General features: G+C 38.8%; 1 protein-coding gene across 1 annotated transcript in view; it reads right to left on the bottom strand.

The window, feature by feature from the left end:
- Nucleotides 1-1206: 1206 nt before the first annotated feature.
- The window catches only part of fgfr4 (fibroblast growth factor receptor 4), a 47299-nt gene continuing 30810 nt past the window's right edge, over nt 1207-17695 (bottom strand). Inside the window, exons 8-20 of the mRNA XM_062049091.1 lie at nt 16555-16678; nt 10409-10599; nt 10191-10329; nt 9916-10109; nt 9694-9839; nt 9344-9465; nt 9152-9262; nt 8864-9054; nt 7937-8059; nt 7632-7702; nt 7430-7567; nt 7258-7363; nt 1207-1402 (exon numbers count right to left, since the gene is read on the bottom strand). Of these exons, the coding sequence (XP_061905075.1) occupies nt 1244-1402; nt 7258-7363; nt 7430-7567; nt 7632-7702; nt 7937-8059; nt 8864-9054; nt 9152-9262; nt 9344-9465; nt 9694-9839; nt 9916-10109; nt 10191-10329; nt 10409-10599; nt 16555-16678 (1815 nt within the window). The 3' untranslated portion in view covers nt 1207-1243. The remainder of the gene's footprint in view (nt 1403-7257; nt 7364-7429; nt 7568-7631; nt 7703-7936; nt 8060-8863; nt 9055-9151; nt 9263-9343; nt 9466-9693; nt 9840-9915; nt 10110-10190; nt 10330-10408; nt 10600-16554; nt 16679-17695) is intronic.

Genomic DNA, 17695 nt, shown 5'->3' with positions numbered 1-17695 from the left:
AAGTAATTATTTTTTTGGTTTATAATTTCATTTTAAAAACAACAAAAAATACACAAAATAAAGATTGCAATTTTAATTATATATATATATATATATATATATATATATATATATATATATATATATATATATATATATATATATATATATATATATATATATATATATATATATATATATATATATATATATATAAAATTTAAACTGCAAAAAAAAAGTACTTTATGCTATTTTTAAGATCAAAAGTAAAAAAGCTACTATTTGTCAAATTCATAAAAATACAGCAAACACCATACTGTATTTTGAATAAAGAAAATAAATTAAAAAACACACCAAAAAAAATTTAACCTTTTTTTTTTTGTTTATAATTTCATTTGAAAAAAACAACAAAAAATACACGAAATAAAGATTTAAATTTTAATTATACTTGTATTTTTTTTTAAACTGACAAAAAAAGTACAAAATGCTATTTTTAAGATCAAAGGTAGTTTTAAAAACATATCCATTAAAGGATACTATTTGCCAAATTAAAAAAATACGCCATACTGTATTTTGAATAAATAAAATAAATTAAAAAAACATAAAAACAAATATTTTAAAACATTTTTTTGTTTATAATTTTTTTTTAAAAACAACAAAAATACACGAAATAAAGATTGCAATTTTTAATTATATTTTAAAAAAATTTAAAACTGCAAAAAAAAAAGGGAAAGTCCAAAATAAAGCATGCTAGAAACTGTTCAAGAGTACAGCCCAGACGTTTCTCCTCAAATTGAACCAAATTAAATTCTGTCTCTGTTTAATTCCTTGCTTCTTGTCTTGTTTAATAGATGTCATCAGTGTTTGAACCTGACAGGGACCTTTATAAGAAATTTTGTGGTTTCGGTGCCGAACTTTTCACACATTTTTTTCCGCGGCATAGAAAATAATTTAGGTGTTTTAGCGCCGGTAATATTCTAATATATAACAACAGGAAATGACAACAGAAAAGTCCTTCTGAGTTCCTGAGGTTTTTTTTCTTTTTAAATAAGCGAGACAAAAGTAAAATAATCTTATAATATAGAGATATTTTTAGCATGAGCAACTTTCCAACGTAGCAAAATAAATCCTTTTTTTTCCCCCCAGGGTTGGCGAAGGCGTCCTTGGTTTTGGTCCTGGTCCTGTCGGCGTCCTCTTCAGGTCCGAGAAGGGTTTGTTTTTTCTTAAAAAGAAAACAAACAAAAAAAAGACAACTTTTGTCCGTCTATCTCGGCGCCGTCTTGGAGTCCTGGTAGTCCAGCAGGCGGGGCTCGCCGGACATGGCGTCGTGGGTGAAGACCGAGTCGTTGTCCGAGGAGCAGGAGCCGGACGTGTCCTCGCAGGATGGCGAGTACTGCTCGAAGGGCGTGGACAGGTCCAAGTACTGCGGGGCGGGGGGGGGGACGACATGTCACTTTCCTGCTCACATGTTGACCAAAACATGAGTTAGCATGCATTGCTAACAGTACGCTAGCTCACGGTTATTTTCGTTTACCACGAGTTAGCATGCATTGCTAACAGTACGCTAACTCACGGTTATTTTCGTTTACCACGAGTTAGCATGAATTGCTAACAGTACGCTAACTCATGGTTATTTTCATATACCACGAGTTAGCATGCATTGCTAACAGTACGCTAGCTCACGGTTATTTTCGTTTACCACGAGTTAGCATGCATTGCTAACAGTACGCTAGCTCACGGTTATTTTCGTTTACCACGAGTTAGCATGCATTGCTAACAGTACGCTAACTCACGGTTATTTTCGTTTACCACGAGTTAGCATGCATTGCTAACAGTACGCTAACTCACAGTTATTTTCGTTTACCATGAGCTAGTATGCATTGCTAACAGTATGCTAACTCATGGTTATTTTAATTTACCATGAGTTAGCATACAATGTATGTTAACTGATTGTTATTTTCGTTTACCATGAGTTAGCATACATTGCTAACAGTATGCTAACTCATGGTTATTTTCGTTTACCATGAGTTAGCATACATTGCTAACAGTATGCTAACTCGAGGTTATTTTCGTTTACCATCAGTTAGCATACAATGTATGCTAACTCATGGTTATTTTCGTTTACCATGAGTTAGCATCCATTGCTAACAGTATGCTAACTCATGGTTATTTTCATTTACCATGAGTTAGCATCCATTGCTAACAGTATGCTAACTCATGGTTATTTTCGTTTACCATGAGTTAGCATACATTGCTAACAGTATGCTAACTCATGGTTATTTTCGTTTACCATGAGTTAGCATACATTGCTAACAATAAGCTAACTCACGGTTATTTTCCTTTACCATGAGTTAGCATACATTGCTAACAGTATGCTAACTCATGGTTAATTTTGTTTAGCTTAGCTCCGCTATAGCCAGCAGATATGTCATTAATCATTAGTTTAGTTTAGCTTAGCTCGGCTGTTATCACTTCCTGCTTTCATGCGAGTATATTAGCTTAGCTTAGCTCTTGTGCGCATGCTAGCAAGCAGGTAAAAGTATTTAATTTTGGCATAATTTAGCATGGCTTGATTAAATCTTAGCTTATCTTAGCTCCGCCTACTTTGTGACATCATGTTTCTTTGCTAGTGAGCAAATAGCATACGTTAGCTTAGTTTGCAACTTCCTCACAGTAAGATTTTTCAACTAAAAAAAAAACATGGGCTAGCTTATGTTACCCTCGGTGGTTTAACAGATGGTAACATAGAGTTGCTAACATTTTGTTGCTAACATGTTGTGTTGCTAACATGTTGTGTTGCTAACATGTCATTGTTGACATCTTGTTGCTAACATGTTGTTGCTAGCATTTTGTGTTGCTAACAACGTTGTTGCTAACATGTTATCCTTGTTCTCATGTCTTTGTTTACCTTATTAGTGCGTGTAAAATATCAACGAATGAATTTCGCATGCTGACTTGGTGATAAAGAACCAAAACATGAGTTAGCATACATTGCTAACAGTATGCTAACTCATGGTTGTTTTCGTTTAGCTTAGCTCCGCCATAGCCAGCAGATATGTCATTAATCATTAGTTTAGCTTAGCTCAGTTCGGCTGTTATCACTACCCGCTTTCATGCGAGTATGCTAGCTTAGCTTAGCCCTTGTGTGCATGCTAGCAAGCAGGTAAAAGTATTTAATTTTGGCATAATTTAGCTTGGCATGATGAAATCTTATCTTATTTTAGCTCCGCCCTCCTTTGTGACATCATGTTTCTTTGCTAGTGAGCAAATAGCATAAGTTAGCTTAGTTTGCAACTTCCTCACAGTAAGATTTTTCAACTAAAAAAAAAACCACGGGCTAGCTTATGTTACCCTCAATGGTTTAAAAGATGGTAACAGAGTTGCTAACATTTTGTTGCTAACATGTTGTGTTGCTAACATGTTGTGTTGCTAACATGTCATTGTTGACATCTTGTTGCTAACATGTTGTTGCTAGCATTTTGTGTTGCTAACACGTTGTTGCTAACATGTTATCCTTGTTTTCATGTCTTTGTTTACCTTATTAGTGCGTGTAAAATATCAACGAATTAATTTTGCATGTTGACTTTGTGATAAAGAACCAAAACATGAGTTAGCATACATTGCTAACAGTATGCTAACTCATGGTTGTTTTCGTTTAGCTTAGCTCCGCCATAGCCAGCAGATATGTCATTAATCATTAGTTTAGCTTAGCTCAGTTCGGCTGTTATCACTACCCGCTTTCATGCGAGTATGCTAGCTTAGCTTAGCCCTTGTATGCATGCTAGCAAGCAGGTAAAATTATTTAATGTTGGCATAATTTAGCTTCCTGTGACCTGATGAAATCTTAGCTTATCTTAACTCTGCGTCCTTTGTGACGTCATGTTTCTATGCTAGCCAACAAATAGCATACGTTAGCTTAGTTAGCAACTTCCTCACAGTAATATTTTTCAACGCAAAAATAACCACGGGCTAGCTTATGTTACCCTCAGTGGTTTAACAGATGGTAACATATTGTTGCTAAAATTAATTGCTAACATGTTTTGTTACTAACATGTCATTGTTGACATGTTGTTGCTAACATGTTGTTGCTAGCATTTTGTGTTGCTAACATGTTGTCCTTGTTTTCATGTCCTTTTTTACCTTATTGTAGCTGAGATAGGCTCCAGCGCCGCCGCGACCCCAAAGGGAATAAGCGGTAGAAAATGGATGGATGGACCAAGCTATATTTCTAACAAAGACAAATCATTATTTCTTCTAGATTTTCCAGAACAAAAATTTTAAAAGAAATTCAATAGACTTTGAAATAAGATTTAAATTTGATTCTACAGATTTTCTAGATTTGCCAGAATAATTTTTTTGAATTTTAATCATAATAAGTTTGAAGAAATATTTCACAAATATTCTTCGTCGAAAAAACAGACGCTAAAATGAAGAATTAAATCAAAATGTATTTATTATTCTTTACATTAAAAAAAAATTAATTTACTTGAACATTGATTTAAATTGTCAGGAAAGAAGAGGAAGGAATTTAAAAGGTAAAAAGGTATATGTGTTTAAAAATCCTAAAATCATTTTTAAGGTTGTATTTTTTCTCTAAAATTGTTTTTTCTGAAAGTTATAAGAAGCAAAGTAAAAAAATGAATGAATTTATTTAAACAAGTGAAGACCAAGTCTTTAAAATATTTTCTTGGATTTTCAAATTCTATTTGAGTTTTGTCTCTCTTAGAATTAAAAATGTCGGGCAAAGTGAGACCAGCTTGCTAGTAAATAAATACAATTTAAAAAATAGAGGCAGCTCACTGGTAAGTGCTGCTATTTGAGCTATTTTTAGCGGGCGACTCATCTGGTCCTTACGGGCTACCTGGTGCCCGCGGGCACCACGTTGGTGACCCCTGCCCTAAAGCAAGGGTGTCCAAAGTGCGGCCATTCGCGGCCCGCAGCTAATTGTTTACCGGCCCGCCACACATTCTGCAAAAAATAGCAAAATTGATAGTATTGCAAAAATTTAAAAAAAACATTTAAAAAAGTGGAATGAGGTGAAATCTAACGAGAAAAAGTTGCAATATTGACTGACACAAAGCTGCCATGAAGGCTGTTTTTTTTTCTTTTGTCTTTCTTTATTTATGTTTTTTTTGCCATTGCTCAAAAAAAAAAAAAAAAATCTATGTTATAATGAATTATTAACCTATTCAAGACTCCAATTACTTAAAAAAATGTCACTTTAAAATGTTTAATGTGGAAAAAATATTGCATATATTGTGTGGTTGCCATATAAGAACATCAAAGTTTTCTTTGACAAAAGAGTATAAAAACAAACAAAATAATAGTTCAAACGTAAAATGGACAGATATATCTGAAGTTGATCTCGTAACTTAAGTGTTGAAAGTTAAAAAAAAAACTAATAAAAATGTATCACTTTATGAGTGTGGCACCTTTTGGATCCCAAATATATTTAGTGGGATTTTATTAATATTTTCACTGTGATTACTCAAAAATATTAAATAATTAAAATCAACGGTGTCCTGCATTATTGATCTTTTAGAGCTCTAATTACTAAATACTGCATTTTTCCAGTTTTACTATAAAAAACGAAGTTGTCTTCGACAGAAAAGGCATAAAACCTTTTTTTTTTTTCTTTTTTTTTAAACTTTTTATCAACCTGAAGTTGATATAGAGATTTACTGTAAGCGTTAAATAAAAAAAATTAATAATAATTTTACTTATTTTAACCCTTTATGGTTCCCGGGAGCCCTAAAGGTTAAAAAAAAAAATCCATATATTTTGTTATGGTTTGAAAATGAAAAATATCAAAATGGCCCCTGCATGCTTACATTTTTCCGTGTGCGGCCCTCAGTGGAAAAAGTTTGGACACCCCTGCCCTAAAGGCACATGAGGGGAAACATTTTTAAAATTATTTTTTATTTTTTTAATTTATTTTTTTCAGACAAAAAAAAATATACATTTTTGTATTTATTTTTTTAAATAAAAAGTTTCTCGTGCACACGAGATACATGTCTGAAAAAAAAAATAAATATATATATATATATATAAAAAAATTCCCCCCCATGTCCCTTTAGGGCAGGGGTCACCAACGCGGTGCCCGCGGGCACCAGGTAGCCCGTAAGGACCAGATGAGTCGCCCGCTAAAAAGAGCTCAAATAGCAGCACTTACCAGTGAGCTGCCTCTATTTTTTAAATTGTATTTATTTACTAGCAAGCTGGTCTCGCTTTGCCCGACATTTTTAATTCTAAGAGAGACAAAACTCAAATAGAATTTGAAAATCCAAGAAAATATTTTAAAGACTTGGTCTTCACTTGTTTAAATAAATTCTTTTTTTTTTTTTTTTACTTTGCTTCTTATAACTTTCAGAAAGACAATTTTAGAGAAAAAATACAACCTTAAAAATGATTTTAGGATTTTTAAACACATATACCTTTTTACCTTTTAAATTCCTTCCTCTTCTTTCCTGACAATTTAAATCAATGTTCAAGTAAATTTATTTTTTTTATTGTAAAGAATAATAAATACATTTTAATTTAATTCTTCATTTTAGCTTCTGTTTTTCCGACAAAGAATATTTGTGAAATATTTCTTCAAACTTATTATGATTAAAATTTAAAAAAATTATTCTGGCAAATCTAGAAAATCTGTAGAATCAAATTTAAATCTTATTTCAAAGTCTTTTGAATTTCTTTTAAAATTTTTGTTCTGGAAAATCTAGAAGAAATAATGATTTGTCTTTGCTAGAAATATAGCTTGGTCCAATTTGTTATATATTCTAACAAAGTGCAGATTGGATTTTAACCTATTTAAAACATGTAATCAAAATTCTAAAATTAATCTTAGTCAAGAAAAATTAGTAATGATGTTCCATAAATTCTTTTTTTTATTTTTTCAAAAAGATTCAAATTAGCTAGTTTTTGTCTCCTTTTTTTCGGTTGAATTTTGAATTTTAAAGAGTCGAAATTGAAGATAAACTATGTTTCAAAATGTTATTGTCATTTTTTTCATCTTTTCTCCTCTTTTAAACCGTTCAATTAAGTGTAAATATCATTAATTATTAATAATAACATAGAGTTAAAGGTAAATTGAGCAAATTGGCTATTTCTGGCAATTTATTGAAGTGTGTATCAAACTGGTAGCCCTTCGCATTAATCACTACCCAAGAAGTAGCTCTTGCTTTCAAAAAGGTTGGTGACCCCTGGCTTAGCTAATACGCTGACCCCATTCTTAGCAAAGAGAAACACTTATCTTAGCCGTTTGCGTGTTGCGCTTACCTCGTCCGAGACGGACAGCAGCACTTTGTCCAGTTCCTCCACCAGCTGTTTGAAGGTGGGCCTCTGGGTGGGAACAGCGTGCCAGCACTCGCGCATCATCATGTAGCTTCGCGGACAAAAGCACAATTAACGACCTGGGACGCGACAAATGAGACCGTGATCTGGTGCTCACAGTTCATGTGTGCAGTTGGAGGGTTTGTCCATGCGGTGTCCTTCCTTCAGCAGCTTGAAGAGCTCCTCGACGGGGATGCCGGGGTACGGCGACCCGCCCAGCGTGAAGATCTCCCACATGAGGACGCCAAACGACCACCTGGAAGTGAGGAGTTCCGGGTTAGCTCGGTCGCGGACGGGTCAGGGTTAGCGTTTGCGCTTACACATCGCTCTGGTGCGTGTAGACTCGGTCGAACAAGGCCTCGGGCGCCATCCACTTGACGGGCAACCGTCCCTGCGGGGGCAGACACGGTTAGAGACACACCCCTCGGGTCGGACACGTTTAAAAGGACCAACTTCCATTGTGTCACTGTAACAGACACTCCCGACCAAAGTCTGGCTGGCGTAGTCCTTCCCTCGGCCGCCCTCCTCTCTCCCGAGTCTCCCCTGGCTCGTCTAATTACGTCTCATTAAGTCCCCCGCCAATCAAGAGCTGAACATGTGACGAAGGCATTTAAAGCGCGCTCACGTTGGTGGTTTTCTTGTAGTAGTCGATCTGGTGGACGCCTCTGGCCAGACCGAAATCGGCGATCTTCATGACGTTGTCCTCGGTCACCAGAACGTTCCTGGCTGCCAAATCTCTGTGGATGCACTGCAAACAAGGACAAGGACGTTGAAGTTCTTTATTCCCGTAGCTGGAGCTAAATGTCCAAGGTCTAAATATAGCAAGGTTGGAAGAGAATGTTTTAGGGTCTGTTTACCCGGACTGAATGACTGTCATTAAAGCTCATTTTGGTTTCGTTCGAAATAGACTCTGGGCTGAACGGACCCAGCGTTGGTTTTTGCGGGTCTTTCCCCCATAATGGAAGGTTAGAGTGAGTCCTCTGGCAGAGCGAGGACGCCTCGCAGCCAGAAACCCGATGCCTTCACCCAGACGGCCGCTCGGCTGTCTGTTTGCTAACAGATTTATGGTGGCGCTAAAAGGGGGACAAAGCCTGCGAGACGGCAAGGGACGGACAGATGGATGGAGGAGAGTAAACAGGACTTGGAGCTGGCCTGTCTGAGACGCCGGCAGGCAGACAAAGAAGAGTGTTGATAAGTGAGAGCAGAGAGCACGCTGGGAAAAGGGGAAGAAAAGAAATAGAGGTTGCAAAAAGACCCATCTGGACTATTGATCTTAAGGCCATGTGCTCATAAAACCCAATTGAATTCCATGAAAACCAGAACTATGTTGGTATTGACCTCTTCATACATGTGATCATATTCACTTTTTGGCAGATTCAATTAAGTGGTTCCAACACCGCAGTTACTCGGCTTCATCGCATCCAAGAACTGGAAAATATTCGTCTTCAGTCCAGATAAACAAACACAGAGTATGATCGTTTACCTGAGAAACCGAGGAAGCGCTCGACATATTTCAAGTCATCCTTTACAGAAGTCGAGAGGCTGAACATACCCGTTTGGAGGCCAGGTACTCCATTCCTCGGGCCACCTGGTAGGCGCAGGACAACAGGTCCTTGAAGGTGAGCTGCTCCTCGGGCACTTTGGTCACATCGAAAGTGTAGTCCATGCCGGGAGGCCGCCGCGCCCTCAGGTACTCCCTCAGACTGCCCTTGGAGGCGTACTCCACCAGCACATACAGGGGCCCTGATTTTGAGTAGGGTTAGTTCATTGTTGTTTCAACCAGCGATTCATAGAACTTTCCGACTTGATGCGAGAACTTGTTGGCCTGTGTCCAACTTACCGTCCTGAGTGCAGACTCCCAGCAGGTTGATTATGTTCTTGTGTTTGTCCATCACCTTCATCAGCTCCATCTCCGAGATCAGGTCCGCAAGATCTTTGTCTGTAGCGTCGTCTATAGCAAAAAAACCAGGATTGATTTATAGACCAGCAGAGTAGTCTCTTGAGGTTGTGATTCAAGCCGCATAATTCTTACCTTTGAGCATCTTAACCGCCACAGTGGTGGCTTGGTCTGGAGAGTCCTTGTTGATGCCGTAGGCCTCAGCTCTAACCACTTGGCCGAAGCAGCCTTCGCCCAGAGGCTTCCCCAGAGTTAGGCTGGTGAAAGTACGGCAGTCGGTTAAAAATACGTACGCAGCCATAATTTGGGGCTCTGATTTCGTCAAACATAGGTTTCTTTTTAGGTCCCCGCATGACCAGAGTGATACAGTTTTCTGTTTCAACCCTGGGAACTGAACAGAAGCTTGAAAGAAAAACATGTTTTACAAGAACCAGGCCTGTTATTGTGGATCATCTGCTAAGATTGTTTAGTTTCAGATGGCTTACTTGTCCCTGAGGAACTCCCAGTCCGGATCGTAGGGCAATTCAAACTCCATCACTCCAGCAAGCATGGGAGAGCAGCTGGAGGAAAGACGAGCCACTCTCATTAAAGACGCGCTGGACTTCCCTGACGAGTTGGAGTCCACAGAGTACTGAAACAAGAAACGAAGGGGAAAAAAATCAGCCTTTAAGAAATGCCGGACTAGATCAGTAAAAAGGAAGACGCACCTGTCTGCGCAGCGGGAACTTGGAAAGCTTCTGAACCGGCAGGACATCAAAAGGCTCTCGCCTCGGGTGGACTTGCATCCGACATAAAACCACAATGACGGTGGCCATGATCAGCGCCAGGAAGCCGCAGGCATAGATGATGATGTCGGTGTACTTGGTCTCCATTGTGTCCATGGAGTCTGAGGCTTCTTCCTCTGCAGGAACCAGGCACCACTTTCTTAGTCAAAAGGGGACTACCACAAATATTACATTCGAAGTCAAGAAGTTCTTTTTACCGGAGAGGACAATGAGCCAAGCCGACTGGTGGGCGTAGCCGATGGAGTTCCCGGCAAGGCAGGTGTACTCTCCCGCGTCCTCCATGGTGATCTTGGACAGGTAGAGGACCTCCACCTCTGTCATGTTCAAACTGCCCGTCTGCACCAAACAGCAAAAGCAAGACATTAGAACTCAAGACACCACGTTCCGTCGTTGATAGACCCAGCGTCCGACCCACCTTGAGAACCTGCACGTACGGCGTCCCGTCGGCACCGTATCGGCTGCCGTTCCTCACGATGTGTTTGAGCCACTGAATGTGCGGCTGAGCGTCGCTGTAGACTTTACAGTGGAACTGGACGTCGCTGCCCACCACAGCTGTGGTGTTGGCGGGTAGACCTGCTTGCAGGATGGGCCTGTGGGGGGAGCGCTCTGTGCGGGGCAGAGGGAAGAACGCAGGTGATCACAGTTCTGGAACAAACCACAATCCGTGATCTCTTTGTAAGTCCTTGACGGGATTTTTTTTGTGGTGGTTGCGGCCTAAACTGACGGACTTTACGGCAGCTTTTTCAGAAAGTTGCGGGAAAAGTTGCAATTTTCTCAGGCTTTTTTTCAACTTAATGAATACTTAAGTCTACTACACCACTGTATTTTAATGTTGTCATTATGGTGGTACTTAATGAATACTTAGGTCTACTACACTACTGTATTTAATGTTGTCATTATGGTGGTACTTAATGAATACTTAGGTCTACTACACTACTGTATTTAATGTTGTCATTATGGTGGTACTTAATGAATACTTAGGTCTACTACACCACTGTATTTTAATGTTGTCATTATGGTGGTACTTAATGAATACTTAGGTCTACAACACTACTGTATTTAATGTTGTCATTATGGTGGTACTTAATGAATACTTAGGTCTACTACACTACTGTATTTAATGTTGTCATTATGGTGGTACTTAATGAATACTTAGGTCTACTACACGACTGTATTTAATGTTGTCATTATGGTGGTACTTAATGAATACTTAGGTCTACTACACTACTGTATTTTAATGTTGTCATTATGGTGGTACTTAATGAATACTTAGGTCTACTACACTACTGTATTTTAATGTTGTCATTATGGTGGTACTTAATGAATACTTAGGTCTACTACACTACTGTATTTTAATGTTGTTATTATGGTGGTACTTAATGAATATTTAGGTCTACTACACTACTGTATTTTAATGTTGTTATTATGGTGGTACTTAATGAATACTTAGGTCTACTACACTACTGTATTTAATGTTGTTATTATGGTGGTACTTAATGAATACTTAGGTCTACTACACTACTGTATTTTAATGTTGTTATTATGGTGGTACTTAATGAATACTTAGGTCTACTACACTACTGTATTTTAATGTTGTCATTATGGTGGTACTTAATGAATACTTAGGTCTACTACACTACTGTATTTTAATGTTGTCATTATGGTGGTACTTAATGAATACTTAGGTCTACTACACTACTGTATTTAATGTTGTCATTATGGTGGTACTTAATGAATACTTAGGTCTACTACACTACTGTATTTAATGTTGTCATTATGGTGGTACTTAATGAATACTTAGGTCTACTACACTACTGTATTTTAATGTTGTCATTATGGTGGTACTTAATGAATACTTAGGTCTACTACACTACTGTATTTTAATGTTGTTATTATGGTGGTACTTAATGAATACTTAGGTCTACTACACTACTGTATTTTAATGTTGTCATTATGGTGGTACTTAATGAATACTTAAGTCTACTACACTACTGTGTTTTAATGTTGTCATTATGGTGGTACTTAATGAATACTTAGGTCTACTACACTACTGTATTTAATGTTGTTATTATGGTGGTACTTAATGAATACTTAGGTCTACTACACGACTGCATTTAATGTTGTTATTATGGTGGTACTTAATGAATACTTAGGTCTAGTACACTACTGTATTTAATGTTGTCATTATGGTGGTACTTAATGAATACTTATGTCTACTACAGTACTGTATTTTAATGTTGTCATTATGGTGGTACTTAATGAATACTTAGGTCTACTACACGACTGTATTTTAATGTTGTCATTATGGTGGTACTTAATGAATACTTAGGTCTACTACACGACTGTATTTTAATGTTGTCATTATGGTGGTACTTAATGAATACTTAGGTCTACTACACTACTGTATTTTAATGTTGTCATTATGGTGGTACTTAATGAATACTTAGGTCTACTACACTACTGTATTTTAATGTTGTCATTATGGTGGTACTTAATGAATACTTAGGTCTACTACACTACTGTATTTAATGTTGTCATTATGGTGGTACTTAATGAATACTTAGGTCTACTACACTACTGTATTTAATGTTGTCATTATGGTGGTACTTAATGAATACTTAGGTCTACTAAACAATTCCCGGTTTTCCCGAAATTTCAGGAATTCCGTAATACCATTTCTCAATTCAACATGTTACTACTTCAACGTTTCTCGCCCGATTTGAAACATTCCAACACCAACCCGATGCACTCATTCGGACCATTCCATTTTTTTTTATTACCATTTTCAAAAAAAATCCCGCTTTTCCCGAAATTCCAAATTTTGTGGGGGAATTCCCATGGAAATCAATGGGACGTTCTTCAAAGTTCCACAACTCCCACATTATCTCCCAGATTATCATCACACCTCAACATCTCTAACATGTAACGGCTGCCTCTTTGCTAGGTTTGCGTTGCAAATGAAAATATGTTCTTTATTGTCCTAGCCTGGATAGATTAAGCTTGAACTAATAAATAGACTAGAGATGTCCGATAATGGCTTTTTTGCCGATATCCGATACTCTTAATTATCGATTCCGATATCAACCGGTACCGATATATACAATCGTGGAATTAACACATTATTATGCCTAATTTTGTTGTGATGCCCCGCTGGATGCTTTTAAACAATGTAACTTTACCATGAATTGATTAACGTGGACCCCGACTTAAACAAGTTGAAAAACGTATTCGGGTGTTACCATTTAGTGGTCAATTATACGGAATATGTACTGTACTGTGAAATCTACTAATACAAGTTTCAATCAATCAAAAACAAGGTTTTCCAAAATAAGAGAACAACTTCAACTCCAGTTATGGAAAAAAATACCAACATGGCACTGCCATATTTATTATTGAAGTCACAAAGTGCATTGTTTTTTTTTAACATGCCTCAAAACAGCAGCTTGGAATTTGGGACATGCTCTCCCTGAGATAATCCTAATACCCACTACAACTATGGGAAATACTACACTTTGACTTTCACAAAGTGCATTATTTTTTTAAAATTTTTTTTAAACATGCCTCAAAACAACAGCTACAAAAAAAACAATGAAGGCACACAGCTTCGGTCCAGAGTATACTAGAGCAGTGGTCCCCAACCGTGGGGGTACCGGGCTGCGGCCGCACAAGAAATTTAAAAAATAAATAAATAAATAAATAAAAAAAATTAAAAAAATTTAATCAAATCAACATAAAAAACACAATATATACATTATATATCAATATAAATCAATACAGTCTGCTGGGATACAGTCCGTACGCACACATGATTGTATTTCTTTATGACAAAAAAATAAAAAATAAAAAAAAATAAAAAAAATAAAAAAAAAATAAAAAATTAATTAACCCCCCCGGTCCGCAAGTACAAAAAGGTTGGGGACCACTGTACTAGAGCATACCTGCCAACCTTGAGACCTCAGAATTCGGGAGATGGGGGGACGGCGGGGTTGGAGGGGGCGGGGTTTGGTGGTAGCGGGGGGTGTATATTGTAGCGTCCCGGAAGAGTTAGTGCTGCGAGGGGTTCTGGGTATTTGTTCTGTTGTGTTTATGTCGTGTTACGGTGCGGATGTTCTCCCGAAATGTGTTTGGCATTTTTGTTTGGTGTGGCTTCACAGTGTGGCGCATATTAGATCGGTAGGTTGGAGTTCAAATCCCAGCCGAGTCATACCAAAGACTATAAAAATGGGACCCGTTTCCCTCCCTGCTTGGCACTCAGCATCAAGGGTTGGAGTTGGGGGTTAAATCACCAAAATGATTCCCGGGCGCGGCGCCGCTGCTGCCCACTGCTCCCCAAGGGGATGGGTCAAATGCAGAGGACAAATTTCACCACATCTAGTGTGTGTGTGACAATCATTAGTACTTTAATTTTTAATCTTTAATCTTTGTAACAGTGTTAAAGTTGTTTACACGGCCACCCTCAGTGTGACCTGTATGGCTGTTGACCAAGTATGCCTTGCATTCACTCATGTGTGTGCAAAAGCCGCATATATTATGTGACTGGGGCCGGCACGCTGTTTGTATGGAGGAAAAGCGGACGTGACGACAGGTTGTAGAGGACGCTAAAGTCCGGGTGGGAGAAATTTGGGAGTATGGTTGCCCCGGGAGATGTTCGGGAGGGGCACTAAAATTCGGGAGTCTCCCGGGAAAATCGGAAGGTTGAAACCGATACCGATAATTTACGATATTACATTTTAAAGCATTTATCGCCCGATAATATCGTATTGTCGGACATCTCTAATATAGACACGTGTAAACTAGAAATTGTTCGTATACTACATTACCCAGAAGGCTTAGGCTGTAGACAGGAACAGGAAATAGGACGACAACATCGGTTTTAGATCAATATTTGATAGGTGAAAATGAGTGGGGGCCATTGAAGAAGTTGCGAGGCCACGCATAATTTCTAGGGATTAGATTTAGATTTAGACTTCCTTTTTATCGTCATTCAAATTTGAAATTCGCAGTACAGATAAGAACAACATTTCGTTACATAAGCTCATGGTAGTGCAGGATAAAAAAGCAATAAGGTGCATATATAAATACTAGGGATGTCCGATAATGGCTTTTTGCCGATATCTGATATTCCGATATTGTCCAACTCTTTAATTACCGATACCGATATCAACCGATATATGCAGTCGTGGAATTAACACATTATTATGCCTAATTTGGACAACCAGGTATGGTGAAGATAAGGTACTTTTTTTAAAATAATAATAAAATAAGATAGCTAAATTAAAAACATTTTCTTGAATAAAAAAAGAAAGTCAAACAATATAAAAACAGTTACATAGAAACTAGTAATGAATGAAAATGAGTAAAATTAACTGTTAAAGGTTAGTACTATTAGTGGAGCAGCAGCACACACAATCATGTGTGCTTACGGACTGTATCCCTTGCAGACTGTATTGATATATATTGATATATAATGTAGGAACCAGAATATTGATAACAGAAAGAAATGGGGGGAGGGAGGTTTTTTGGGTTGGTGCACTAATTGTAAGTGTATCTTGTGTTTTTTATGTTGATTTAATTAAAAAAACAAAAAAACAAACAAAAAAAAAAAAACGATACAGATAATAAAAAAAACGATACCGAGAATTTCCGATATTACATTTTAACGCATCCCTAATAAATACATAAATAGGTTACTGTACAGATAAATATATTGCACTTTTTCCACATGCGTCCACATTTATGGATGTATGTTATATTGTCTTTTTTATTCCAGCGAGTTAATCCATTTTGGGGGGAGTTGAGGGGATCATTTAATGATGATGCGTTCAAGAGTCTTACGGCCTGAGGGAAGAAGCTGTTACAGAACCTGGAGGTTCTGCTTCGGAGGCTGCGGAACCTTGATTGATTGATTGATTGATTGATTGATTGAAACTCTTATTAGTAGATTGCACAGTACAGTACATATTCCGTACAATTGACCACTAAATATGGTAACACCCGAATAAGTCTTTCAACTTGTTTAAGTCGTTAAAAATGGTTGAATTTGCGCGAATTGCCGCACAAATTCGTCGAGGGACTGAAAAATCCAGGATTTGCCGGCTGAATACAAAAAAAAGTATTTATGGAGCGATACAGGAGCCGACAGTTGTCCCACCGATGCTGTCGTTTTCCGATAGAAATGAGTGACATCAGCGTCGCTATTGTCAGCTGGCCACGGGGGTCTCTTTGATCAGTGCTTATTCTCGCTCTCTGATCTCGTTAGCCGTCTCGTTAGCCCCCCCCTTCCCTCGTAAATCGGGAACGGCCAGCCAGAAAAAAAGAGAACCAAAAAAAAAGCCTCAATCTGCAGTCACGGGTCAGACCCCTGATTACACCCCCTACCCCTCGAGCTGGAGGCTTTCATTTGAAGGTGAGATGCTGGTGACGGACACGTTCGCTTCAGACGGCGTGAAGCTCCTAACTTTCAGGATTTCATACACCTGGCTTTTTCCCCCCACCCGGTGCAGTTTTTGAAGCCTGGAGGTTGGGGCTAAAAAACAGACGGGAGACTCTCGTGTGGCTTACCCAGGACGTCGAGGACGTAGCTGTGAGTGATGGAGCCATGTTTGTTGTCCACCACGCAGGTGTAGTTTCCTCGGTCTGACGGCACGACGCTCTCCATCACCAGGCTCCAGTGCTGATGTCGCAGCTAGCAAACAAAGCAGACCAGATACGGATGTAGCGGTCATAATAACAATAATAATGGATTAGATTTACAAACCCCGTTTCCATATGAGTTGGGAAATTGTGTTGGATGTAAATATAAACGGAATACAATGATTTGCAAAAACACAATTTCCCAACTCATGGAAACGGGGTTTGTAAATAGCACTTTTCTATCGACCAGATACTCAAAGCGCTCACAGAGAAGTGAGAAGCCATTATTCATTCACTCCACAAGGTGGTGGTAAGCTACATTTGTAGCTTACCACCACCTTGTCTGGCGGAAGCATGGCTATGGCCCCTCCGACCACCGCCTATCATTCATTCACCAGTGTGGGCGGCACTGGGAGCGAGGGTGAAGTGTCTTGCCCAAGGACTTGGATAGCCAGAGACGGGGGATCAAACCTGGAACCCTCAAGTCGCTGGCACGGCAGTTCTACCCGCCACACCACGCCGTCCCCTAACGTAGCGGTTGTGTACTTCACTCTTTCAGCTGCCCTGTTTTTGGTGCTGTTCCGCTCAAACATGAGAAGCGAGTCCGCTGACTACCGAGCTAAAAGCCCGGGCTATCAACTGGATAGCCGGCCCTGCTCTTGAAGTTGTCAGGGAGTGAAGTTTACCAACGTACGCATGGCCCAGCCACTCCGGCTGGCCTCCGTTACTCACCTAACCCCCCTAAACCTCTCTCCGATCCGGGTCATGGCACCTTTGTAGCGGTTGTGTACGTTGTTTTTGTTTTCTGTTCCACTCAAACCTATGTTGCCGGCATGAGAGGCCAGTCTGCTGACTACCGATCTAAAACTGGATGGCCAGGACTGCTCTTGAAGTGAGGTTTACCAACGTAAACATGGCCCCGTTACTCACCTACTCCCTCTAAACCTCTCTCCGATCCGGGTCACGGCACCATTGTATTGGTCGTGTACTTCACTCTTTCGGCTGCGTTGTTTTTTTCCCCCGTTACGAGCCTGTTGACTACCAAGCTAAAAACCCAGGCTATCAACTG

The sequence above is a fragment of the Entelurus aequoreus genome, linkage group LG05 (assembly GCF_033978785.1).
Source record: "Entelurus aequoreus isolate RoL-2023_Sb linkage group LG05, RoL_Eaeq_v1.1, whole genome shotgun sequence".
NCBI lineage: Eukaryota > Metazoa > Chordata > Actinopteri > Syngnathiformes > Syngnathidae > Entelurus > Entelurus aequoreus.
Note: the sequence above shows the minus strand (reverse complement) of the source record. Positions and strands in the feature narration are given on the sequence as shown.